The sequence below is a fragment of the Phacochoerus africanus genome, chromosome 9, assembly GCF_016906955.1.
Source record: "Phacochoerus africanus isolate WHEZ1 chromosome 9, ROS_Pafr_v1, whole genome shotgun sequence".
NCBI classification, from domain to species: domain Eukaryota; kingdom Metazoa; phylum Chordata; class Mammalia; order Artiodactyla; family Suidae; genus Phacochoerus; species Phacochoerus africanus.
In genome coordinates, this window is record NC_062552.1 from 21655808 (window position 1) to 21668304 (window position 12497).

Genomic DNA, 12497 nt, shown 5'->3' on the forward strand with positions numbered 1-12497 from the left:
TATTTCACAGAAAATAGCTTTCCATAACTATAATATTTCCATCAGTTACAAGTTGAAATGTATTTGTAATGGATTAAGGTTGGTGGTGGGCCAGGTGTGAGTAAAATGGAAAGAGGTCAGGTGACAAAAGAAGCTTAAAGATTGCTTCTAAAATTTCCTCTTTGGCTGACAATTTTACATCAGTTAAAATTGAGTTAAGTACCCCATGAGGACCTCATCTCCTTCATTTCTCAGAGGAACTTGTTATCTCAGATAGGAAATTTTTGAGAGCATCAAATTCTCTAGCTATTTCTCCCTAGTTTACATGAGAAAATATTAGGTTGAGATGGTACTACAAGCTAATAACTTTAAGTATAACAATCAACTCTCAGGGGAATGGCTCATCCTACGTGCCAAGAAGTTTGCTGGAATACAGAATTAATATTGATTAGTTTTGATTGCTCATCTATGTATTTCAATAGTTGCTGACAGAAAAAAAAATCATTGTACATGACTTGTTTATGACTTAATGGAGATGTTAATATTATCATTGTTGCTAGCTATTATATTTCATCCCTACCAATATAACTATTAATGTTAAGATTATACTATTTGGGGGTTCTCTTGTGGCTCAGTGAGTTAAGGATCTGGCAGCTGTCACAGCTGTGCTCCAGTCAGTGCTGTGGTGTGGGTTCAATCCCTGGCCCAGGAAATTCTTTTTTTATGGCTGAGTAGTATTCCATTGTGTATATATACCACATCTTCCTAATCCAACCATCTGTTGATGGACATTTGGGTTGTTTCCATGTTTTGGCAAATGTGAATAGCGCTGCAATGAACATGCGGGTGCATGTGTCTTTTTCAAGGAAAGTTTTGTCCAGATATATGCCCAAGAGTGGCATTGCTGGGTCATATGGTAGTTCTATGTATAGTTTTCTAAGGTACCTCCATACTGTTCTCCATAAAATGTAAAAGCACAATTATGTGTAGTATCTTATGTGTATCAGTTGAAATCTGTGGTTGTAGAGGTGAAATGTGAGAGTCATCTCCCTTAGAAGTCTTTAACAGCTAAATATAGAAAACATGATTTTGAGGGGTTCCCGTCTTGGCTCAGTGGTTAACAAATCTGACTAGGAACGATGAGGTTGCGGGTTCAATCCCTGGCCTTGCTCAGTGGGTTAAGGATCTGGCGTTGCCACGAGCTGTGGTGTTGGTTGCAGTCGAGGCTTGGATCCCAAGTTGCTGTGGCCCTGGGGTAGGCCAGCGGCTACAGCTCCAATTAGACACCTAGCCTGGGAACCTCCATATGCCTCAGGTATGGCCCTAGAAAAGACAAAAAAAAAAAAAAAAAAAAAGGAAAACATGATTTTGAGATGCGTGTTTCTATATTGTTTATCTTATGATAGTAACAGATAGTAAAGTGATCTGAAATAGCACATGCATACTATTATTTTTGTCTTTTTAAAAAAACAAAACCTGTTAATTTATTCTAATGACTTAGCTGAAGTCATACGTCAATCATATAGATATTAACTTTCTTGAGAAAATGTTAATAATTTTACACCAAACCAGGCAAGTTGAAATGAAATTATTTTAAATTTTTGGACTTTTTTTTTAACTAATTTTAAATGTCAAATGTCAAAATTAATCTATTTTTTTCAAGTTAAATTTTACTATTATGGACCTTAAAATTGCACAGAAAATTAATCTTAAATAAAAAGTCATAAAGGACTATGAATAGAAGTACTTCTCTGCACTGCATGCTGTAAACAAGTGGTGGATCTCTGTGCATTTTTTCATTGGTTCTACGTTCTATTTTGAATTGAGTATGAGATGGCCATGTTCCCTGCTTTAATGCTTATCATAACTACTGGTCTTGATGAGACCCGGTAAGGAAGATTTAGTGCTCTCTCGCGTGCTCGCGCTCTCTCTCTCTCTCTCTCTCTCTCTCTCTCTCTCTCTCTCTCTCTCTCTCTCTCTCTCTCTCGGATGAATCCGTAACGTGTGTGTGTGTGTGTGTGTGTGTGTGTGTGTGTGTGTGTGTGTGTTGGTAAGAGTGATATTTCCTCTGAGACCCAAATCCTTGTTAGAGATAATTAGTTCAGGGAATTTTTGAAAGGAAGGTTTTACTCCATAGGGTGAGGCAGAAAAGGAAGTATCTAATCCCACATCAACTCTGAAACCCATATAAAGTTCTTCCTTTTCAAATGTGAAAGCTTTGATCTTTAAGTGTTCCTTGTACTTTATGTACATCAGAGATACGCTCAGCTTCCTTCAGCCTGCTCCTTATCTGGGGTGGGAGGGGGTATGTAGATGTTTGGGGTCCTCAGGTTGTATAACTATTGTGTGCTCAACATTCTCTCTTCATTCAGCCTCAACTGTGCTGGTAACTGTTGCCTCTCTTCTTCCCTTCTCATAGATTTCCTAAAAGTCATCTTTCTCTTCCTATTTTCACTCTGGTCATCCCACTTGGACTTCCAAGTGAAGTCCCAAGAAAGAGAAGGAATTGTGGACATGGTATTTCTGAGGTCAAATTTGGTAAGTTAGTGATTCTGTTTAAGAAGAAACATGACCTGGGCTTCTTTCCAATCACCTGAGGCTAGGGTGGCGGTGGGGGTTGGTTGCTTGGTTTTCTGGGTTTTTGTTTGTTTTGGAGTTTTTTTGTTTGTTTGTTTGTTTTTTTAACTTTAGACTACAACTGTATCAAGGGCAATTAGATTTATTATGTCAATACTTCCACAGCCTAAATGTCTATGCACTTTATTTACATAGGCTTGATCAAATTTTAAAGATTGTGGTTTAACATCACTCATTCTTTGAGGAAGCTGATGAGAGATTTTGAACTTATTAATGGAGTTCTACCAAAAAAAAAAGAATTTATAAAGTAGTAGAATCTACTGAATTAGAAAGTCTTAAAAAAACACACACACACACACACACACACACAGAGCAGTTCCTGCTGCAGCACAATAGGATTGGCAGCCTCTTGGGAGTGCTGGGATGCAGGTTCAATCCCTGGCCCAGCCCAGTGGGTTAAGGATCCTGCATTGCCATTGTTTTGGCTTAGGTCTGCTGTTCAGATCTGATCCCTGGGCTGGAATTCCATATGCCACAGGGTGGCCAAAAAAGAAAACAAACGAACACACAAATTATGGTTCTACATCACATAATACTATATTGAATATATATATATATATTATATATACACTATGTTGAATGTATATACTATATTGAATATATTGAATGAGCTCTCAGTTGAGTATTAACACTGGGACTTCAAACTCCAGCATGAATGAAAGAAACTTATAAAATATTCTTCTGGGTTTACTATGGCTTAACATTTACCTCACGTTCTATTCAGCACAGAACAAGTGGTTTGTCTAACTATGAAGTGTTCATACTTTTCTTAACTTTGGTACTTGATAATTCATTTCCTTAAACAGACTAAGCAGTAATTCCCTGTCCTGGTTCTTTGGAAACAAAGTAGATAATAGCTGGTATTTGGAAATTATTTGGTTCAATTTTTAAAATTTTGGCGAAATGGAAATTACATGTTCAAGGGTCCAGAAGTCACAAAGGATTTACAAATGTGTCTTGTTTTCCATAACAATAAAAACTTATTTAAATGCAGTAAGTGATAAATTGCATCATGCAATTAAGTCATTAACATGTACGGATCTTGTGGGAAAACTATGTGTCACTGTGTTTTGAAGCTATTCTATTAGGTTTGAATAAGGATAGGTATACTCACATTTAAAAGAATATTCTTGGAAAACAGGAATTAGCCATTAATCAAAGTTCAGAAATGCAAGAATTCAGCCCTCACAAAGGGAAGGTTTGGAAAAGGAGAGCAGCAATTAAATACTGATGTGAAAATATGAGGAGAAAGGCAGACAGTGAACAGATGGTTTAACCACCAGAAAAATTTTGAATCAGAATAAAAAAATTCATGGGAATAATTCTGGTTGAATAATCTCATGCTTTGAGGGTCCTTTGATCTGAGGAACAAGAAAAATAAAGTAACTTGGGTTTGTACTCTATAGTTGATAAACGTTGACATACATACATATAAATATATAGTTACACAGACATAGGGAAAATTCCAAGTATGTTAACTTTGGAATGAGACGGTCACTGTCAATCACAGTTGCCCTGCACTTCTTTCCAGTAGGGCCAGACCTTAAGCTCATTCTAATAGACTTTCTGTGCCCAGTGTAGCCGGTATTAACACACACTGGCGGCAAATTTTAACTGTATTTCTTATTTTCTGAATAAAAATATGACTTGCTTATTTATATTGCCTGTTAATACCATGGAAGCCACCTGCTTTATTAATTTATATGTTAAAAAAAAACTCTTTGCACTAAACTTTGGGCAACAAATCAAAAGAAATGAACTGCAATCTCAACCACAACTCATTTAGCTTCTTCCTATGCAGATCTGTGTAATTGTTGTTCTGCCTGCCTCTATAGCTAGAGTCAAGATTAGTGGTGTCACCTCTGGAGTGAAATTGCCGGAGTTCCGGTCAGTTCAATGTACCAGCTGTGTGATCTGGGGTGGCTTTTTTTGTCATTCTCTTGGCCTCAGTGGCTTAATTTGCAATGTCGAATAATTAAACTGCTGACCTTCTGGGGCTACTTTGAAAATAAAATGAGGCAAATTATGTCAACATGTTAACATTAGTGCCTAGCTCATGAGGTTCATAAATACTATTTACACTAACATTTAAATGACTCTAATATATATCGTTATTTTATTTTTTCTTTTATATTTTGAGATATTTTAGTTATACAGAAATTTACAGACTAGGAGAAAAAATAGACATACTCCACCATTCAGAATTAATAGCCATTCCTATGGTCATACTTCCTTCTAGCTATTTTTAAAGAAATACATTATAAATATAGACAAAATTACAAGTTTTGATCCAATTTCCTCTCCAGAGATATCCTCTATTATACTCCAAGTTCATTTGTATAGACATATATATTCTTTCTTAACCATTATGAAATATATATATTTTTAAATTTCCATTATATAAGTGGTAGAGGGAAAGCCCTTAATGTTGGCTTGATTATAAGTGTTGATCCTCAGTTATTCAATCAGTGGATTGTCTATCCACCTAAATAGCATCATATTCTTTTATCACCACGGTAATTTTTTTTTTTTTTTCATTTTAGGGCCACACCCAGGTGGCATATGGAGGTTCCTAGGCTACGGGTCTGATCGGAGCTACAGCTGCTGGCCTACACCACAGCCACAGCAACATCAGATCCGAGCTGCATCTGTGACCTACACCACAACTCACGGCAATGCCGGATCCTTAACCTACTGAGCAAGGCCAGGGATCAAACCCGAAACCTCATGGTTCCTAGTCAGATTCCTTTCCACTGCGCCACAATGGGAAATCCACCACTGTAAAATCTTGTTCCAGTTTCTGGAGTAATGACTTTGACAATCTTATAATTTCCAATAAGTGTCAAAGGTTTTTTTTTTGTTGTTGTTGTTTGGTTGGTTTTTGGCCATGCTCATGGTATGTAGAAGTTCCCAGGCCACAGACTGAACTTGATTTCCGAGCAGGGACCCAAGATACTACAGTGACAATACTGGATCCTTAACCCACTGTGCCACAAGGGAACTCCAAATGTCAAAGTTTTAATGTACAAAATCTTAAAGGGGGTGTTGGAAACACATGCCATGGTATTATTTAATTATGGCAAAGTATTCTTAGACCAGTAACTTTGAACTTTATTTTGTGCCCCAATGTACCTGAGAGATATAATGCATTCCCTTTCAGTAAAAATCACACAACTCTAGGAATTCCCTTGGGGAGAAGTGGGTTAAGGATCCAGCACTGTCACTGCAGTGGCCTGGGTTGCTGCTATGGCTCAGGTTGCATCTCTGACCTGGGAACTTGCACATGCCTCAGGGGGAAAAAAAATCACTATTCTATTAATTCTTACTAACTGCAGAATTACTAGAATGAAACTTTTGCCTCAGTTAACTTACATTATGTAGTATACTGACACTAAGACATAAAACCACTGCCAAATAATTGAAAGTATAAAGTATCATAGAAGATACAAAATCTTTCAGTTCTATGGGATCATGAGGCAGATAAATAAAATAATCATCTAGGCTTCCTGGAAATAAAGTTCTTTTTGAGAATAAAATACGACTAAGTGGAGAGGCAGGGCTATTGACAGAGCATTGAATTCAATTCCACTGGGATTGAGTTATGAGAAATGCTTTTTTTTTTTTCTTTTTAATTTTTAAAGGAAAGCATTCCCAACTTCAGAAAAGTCACCCAATCCCTGGGTTATAATACACCCTGGTAATGTAAAACACAATTTTATCATAGCGGTTTAGGATAAGGCTAGGTAGAGGGGCAGGGGGTACATTAGGTTCATGCTCCAATAAATGGAAAGAATAGAATCAAAGGTATAGCTATAAATGATAAGGAAGTCATCTTCTTCCTAATTTTATCAATCACTTGAACCCTGTTGAGTTTGGATATGACTCTAGGTTTCCCAGTATTGAGAAAATGTTTAGAATGAGATTTCACCTAAAAGCAAGCCTGGTTCTCTGCTCTTTAGACCCAAGCATGACTTAACTAACACCTACTGAAATTCTGAGTCAAGCATCCAGCATTTCCAAAGAAGTTTCCATTCTACCATTTTACCAGTCATTCCATTTTGAGGGAATATATCTATGCTCTTCACACATACTAATCTTTTTCCTAACAGGTAATATATGGTCACAGGTGATGGAAAAGGACAATACAAGTTCTTTTGAAGGCTTCATCTTGGTGGGCTTCTCTGATCATCCCCACCTAGAACTGATCCTCTTTGTGGTTGTCCTCACTTTTTATCTGCTAACTCTTCTTGGCAACATGACCATTATCTTGCTTTCAGTTCTGGATTCCCGGCTGCACACACCAATGTATTTCTTTTTATCCAACCTCTCATTTCTAGACATGTGTTTCACCACAGGTTCCATCCCTCAGATGCTCTACAACCTTTGGGGTCCAGAATAAGACCATCACCTATCTGGGATGTGCCATCCAGCTCTACTTCGTCCTGGCTCTGGGGGGGGTAGAGTGTGTCCTACTGGCCTGTCATGGCATATGACCGCTATGTTGCAGTCTGTAAACCTCTGCACTACACCGTCATCATGCACCCACGTCTCTGTGGGAAGCTGGCTTCAGTGGCATGGTTGAGTGGCTTTGGCAATTCTCTCATAATGGCACCTCAGACATTGATGCTACCCCGCTGTGGGCACAGGCGAGTGGACCACTTTCTCTGTGAGATGCCAGCACTAATTGGCATGGCCTGTGTAGATACCATGACCCTTGAGGCACTGGAATTTGCCTTGTCAATCTTTATCATCTTGGTGCCACTTATTCTCATCCTCATCTCGTATGGTTACATAGCACAAGCAGTGCTTAGGATCAAGTCAGCTGCTGGGCGGAAGAAAGCCTTCAACACCTGCAGCTCCCACCTCATTGTTGTCTCTCTCTTCTATGGTACGATCATATACATGTACCTCCAGCCAGCAAACACTTATTCCCAGGACCAGGGCAAGTTCCTTACTCTTTTCTACACAATTGTCACTCCTAGTGTTAACCCCCTGGTCTACACACTGAGAAATAAAGATGTTAAAGAGGCCATGAAGAAGGTTCTAGGGAAGGGAGGTGCAAAAGCACAGTAAAAAGTCATCAAATTTGAGATTGTCTTTTGACCAATCTTCTATATATATTGTTAGACCCAGGATTTAAAGGAGAGTTCTAACATTACAGAGTGAAGAGACACTTAATGAGATGGGGGCAATTCAGTGGTTTAGCTAGGATGAGAAAATGCAAATTCTTGAGTTAACAATCACTTGTACTTCTCTCAAGTCCTTCTAAGTCAAGCATTCATCTCTAGGAGGGTTCCAATCTAGGATCAAACAGTGGTCTACGCTTGCAAAAACCAACCATGAATGTGGATCCCAGGCATTTTTATGCCTAGTCTAGCTTCCATCACAATGATTATACTTAGTAAGTCCTCAACATATTTGAAAAGACTGAACTTAGAAGTGAAGAAAAATACTTATTTTTTCTAGAATATTCAAATGTGCTTTTATAGTGCCAAATGCCTGGACAAGAGGCAATATAAATTGTTCAGTTATCTAGCGCTTTAGTGCCTCCAATACCTAACTTACATGTGGATCCTATGTATTTTGTATCATTTATATAATTGAGTTTAATGATATTTATGTTTTGACTTTCTGAAGCAATAGAGAATAAAGAATATATAAAGCAAGACCATGAGGTATTTGCTTTGTAAAGAAGGAATAATTTTTTGCTCATATTCAGTACTTTTTTTTTTCCCACTGTACAGCAAGGGGATCAAGTTATCCTTACATGTATACATTACAATTACATTTTTCCCCCACCCTTTCTTCTGTTGCAATATGAGTATCTAGACAAAGTTCTCAATGCTAATCAGCAGGATCTCCTTGTAAATCTATTCTAAGTTGTGTCTGATAAGCCCAAGCTCCCGATCCCTCCCACTCCCTCCCCCTCCCATCAGGCAGCCACAAGTCTCTTCTCCAAGTCCATGATTTTCTTTTCTGAGATGTTCATTTGTGCTGGAATATTAGATTCCAGTTATAAGTGATATCATATGGTATTTGTCTTTGTCTTTCTGGCTCATTTCACTCAGTATGAGATTCTCTAGTTCCATCTATGTTGCTGCAAATGGCATTATGCCATTTTTTATGGCTGAGTAGTACTCCATTGTGTATATATACATCTTCCGATATTCAGTACTTGTTAAAACTTTATTAGTGACAAAAAAAGTTTGTGTCTTCTTGCTTAAAATGTTTGACAACTACTAATCGCCACTTTTTTTCCATATGTTGTCAGGATAAACTGGGATAAAAGTAGAGAGGAATGAGATCAACCCTGGGGAACTGTTGGACTCTTTGTGATTGGGTACTGATTGTCTGGATGTTGAACTTTTCGCATTTACATTAATGATTGCAGTACCTCACCAGTTATAAGGAAAATATATTTGAATGGTTTGTATCAAATGAATGACTCTTGAAGGAAGGCATGTTTCTTCAGACCTGAAATATTATAAATTGGATGAATCCCATCTCATGATCTGGGAAAACATGTATTATTTTAGAATCTCTACAAGTGAATAAGGATTCCAAAATTTGGAAGTATTGCAAGTGTTATCATTTGGCACTGGATAAAGGATGGGTTTAGCAAGTTTCCATTTAAACCCTCTCAAAATATTTAAGAAAGTTTAGATTAATTTAGAGGCCCCAGAAAAAAAATACCAAATATCTAATAATTTTTCTCAAAATACATTCAGACATAATGTACATATTTTCCTATTTTTGAGCACTAACTCTTGTACTTTGTCCAGATAGATTAGATTTTATTTTAGATTAGTTTGGGCTTATGAGAATGGATTTTAGGTTTAGTTTTGATTAGTCCAATAAGAAATTAGGAAAATTAGAATTTAGTTGATTCATGGGTTTCCCACTGTGGCACAGTGGGTTAGGGATCAGGCATTGCCACAACTGTGGCATAGGTGACACCTGCAGCTCTGATTCCATCCCTTGCCTGGGAATTTTCACATGCTATCAGTGAGGCCAAAAAAAAAATATATATACACACACACACACACACACACACACACACATATACACACACACACATACATATACATATTTGTGTATGTGTATATATATAGTTGATTCTTCCTAATTTAGAAACTAAATAAAAGATGATCCTTAGCAGTGATAATGCTTACTAACGACGTTATTAATGCAGCCCATGTACAGAATATGGATATTCCTGCCTTAGCATTTCTCATCTCTTCCACTAAAAACAACCTATAGTATGGGTCATACTGGCATATATTTCTACATAAGTGAAAAATCCTTTTAGAATCAATATCTATTGAACAATGATTAAAATAATTTTTATCTCATCTCTATACTGTTTAAATATGTGTTACTCTAGAATCAATAATATCTTGGAGTAGGGGCAAGAGATCAAAACACAGAATATAGATCTCTACAGATATATCAATACTGAAAGCTCCCTATGGAATTCCCATTTAATTCTTTTCAAAAATTCTCTTTCTCCCTACAGGCGATAAGTTCCACAGCACTCTTGTCTAGAAAATTTAGAACCACTATTATAGGTTACAGGGTTTCAAGAGAGAAAAAATTACTATATCTTTAATCACATTACAATGGCCCAGCATCACCTTTTACTTAATTTATAATTTAATTTAAAAGTTTACATAGGCTACTTACTTATGTGTAAAGTAGAAATAACCAAATATAATCTAAATATTCTGCCATCTCCTGGGAATAACAAAATATTCTCCATAATAAAACTAGCAGAAAAATTTTATTTTCATTCTCTGTAGATTCCTTTCACTAATCTGAGCTTTCTCCTTACAGACTGATCTTTTACATAGAGCAGGGGGAGGTTTAAGCAGAAAGGAGCATGAGGATTCAACCCACTGTGCACAGTTGTATATCTTTTAGTTATGGTGCTTAAACTTCTTCCAAGAGAAATAAATATTATGCATATATTTGTGTATGTATGTATGTGTGTGTGTTTATACTCACTGAGATTTTAAATTAGAAGCCATGAGAAGATAGCTCAATAAATGCTTTTTTTTTCTTCTTCTTCTTACAGCTGCACCTGCAGCATATGGAAATTCAGGCTAGGGGTTGAATCAGAGCTGCAGCTACAGGCCTACGCCATAGGCTCAGCAATGCTGGATCCAAGCTGCATCTGTGACCTATGCTGCAGCTTGCGGCAATGCCAGATCCTTAGCCCACTGAGTGAGGCCAGGGATTGAACCTGCATCCTCACGGAGAGTATTTTAGGTTCTTAACCTGCTGAGCTACAATGGGAACTCCTCAATAAATGCTGACTAATCAGATCATCATATCATTTTTCATCTTGTTATTTTTGTATGTCCCAGGGGTTTTGTGATTATTTCTTACATAGTTATTCTGAAAATAGATAACCGATATGATTTTATGACCCATTTTATAAGGTCACTATAATTTGAACACCAAATCTGACAAAGACATTACAAAGAAGGAAAATAAGAGAGAGATAGTTCATGAAAATACATATAAAATTCCTAAACAGGGAGTTTCCTGGTGGCTCAGCAGGCTAAGGATCTGGTGCTACTGCTGTGGCTTAGGTCACTACTGTGGCACAGGTTCAATTCCTGGCCTGGACACTTCGATATGCTGTGGATGTGGCAAAAAAAAAAAAAATCCAAAACAGTTATCAGCAAATTTAATTTAGTGTTACATAGAAAACATAGTAACCATGTGGGGTTTATTCCTGAATAGAGTGGTATAATATTAGAAAATCAATTGGTGCTATTTATTAATTTTTTTAAATTGGAAAGGAAACCTACAGATTCAGTCAAAGCACTTGATAAAATTCAATCCCCATTCATATTTTAAATCTCAGCAAACCAAGAGTAGAATGGAACTTCCTTAAGCTGATAAAGTACACCTACAAGGAACCTTCAGTAAACATTTAACACAATGGTAAAATACTAGATGAAACAAGAATGCTCACTATTCTTTTCAGCATTACACTGACGATTTTAGCTGTAATAAACAAGAAAAATAAATAAAATTCATAGAGAATGAAAAGAAGGAAATGTATTTTTCTTTATTGGGGAATGACAGGATTATATATGTTGAAAATGTAATAGTCTACATAGAAACTATGAGAATAGTTAAGTGAGTTTACTAAGGTCCCTGGAATAAGGATAATAAACAAAAATCAATTACATTTATACCAGGAACAAACAAATAGAAAATGAAATGTGAAGAACTGAATGAGTCTGAATGTGAGTTCAGAGGAACCCATCTAATCCAAGGACACTACAAGTTTAATTGAGCCTTTACGTGCTGAACCTAATGATTTCCTAGATCTATCCATCTTAAATAAGGGAAATACAAATAAGAACGAGGTTTAGATATTCACTTTCATTTACACTTTAAACTGGTCTTTGCCATCCACATATCATCTTCTTGGCCACCACTAATTCAGACACAAATACCCACACACATTTGTAGCTGTGGCTCAAGACCTTTCCTTGTTTTCTCTAATACATTGTTCTTCAGATTCCATATCCACTGGGCAATGAGTTTTGACTTTATTATCTCTAAGCTTAAAATTGGCTTTAGTACTTCAGAGTTTTACTTAGTCTCCTAGGTATTGAATACTTGGGGCTCCCTAATGTACTATTACAGGTTTGTCCCTCTCATTGCTTAGTTCCTCCTTATACAGAAAGTTCTTCCTGAGACTCAGCCCTGAGGGATCCAACCCATAAGGCTTGTCACTAAAATATCACTGGCCCAGTTCATTCCATTCACACATAAAGTAATTGATTAGATAGTTAGAAATCACTACTCTAAATTATGTTTTGGAAGAACTTTCCTTACAAAACAAGGTAGAGCAATACACA

General features: G+C 36.8%; 1 protein-coding gene across 1 annotated transcript; it reads left to right on the forward strand.

The window, feature by feature from the left end:
• Positions 1-6736: 6736 nt before the first annotated feature.
• Positions 6737-7689, forward strand: LOC125136222 (putative olfactory receptor 2W6). The gene is given in 3 exon segments (XM_047796919.1): positions 6737-7012; positions 7014-7094; positions 7096-7689. Coding segments are annotated over 3 exon segments (942 nt in total). The 5' UTR covers positions 6737-6745.
• Positions 7690-12497: the final 4808 nt, after the last annotated feature.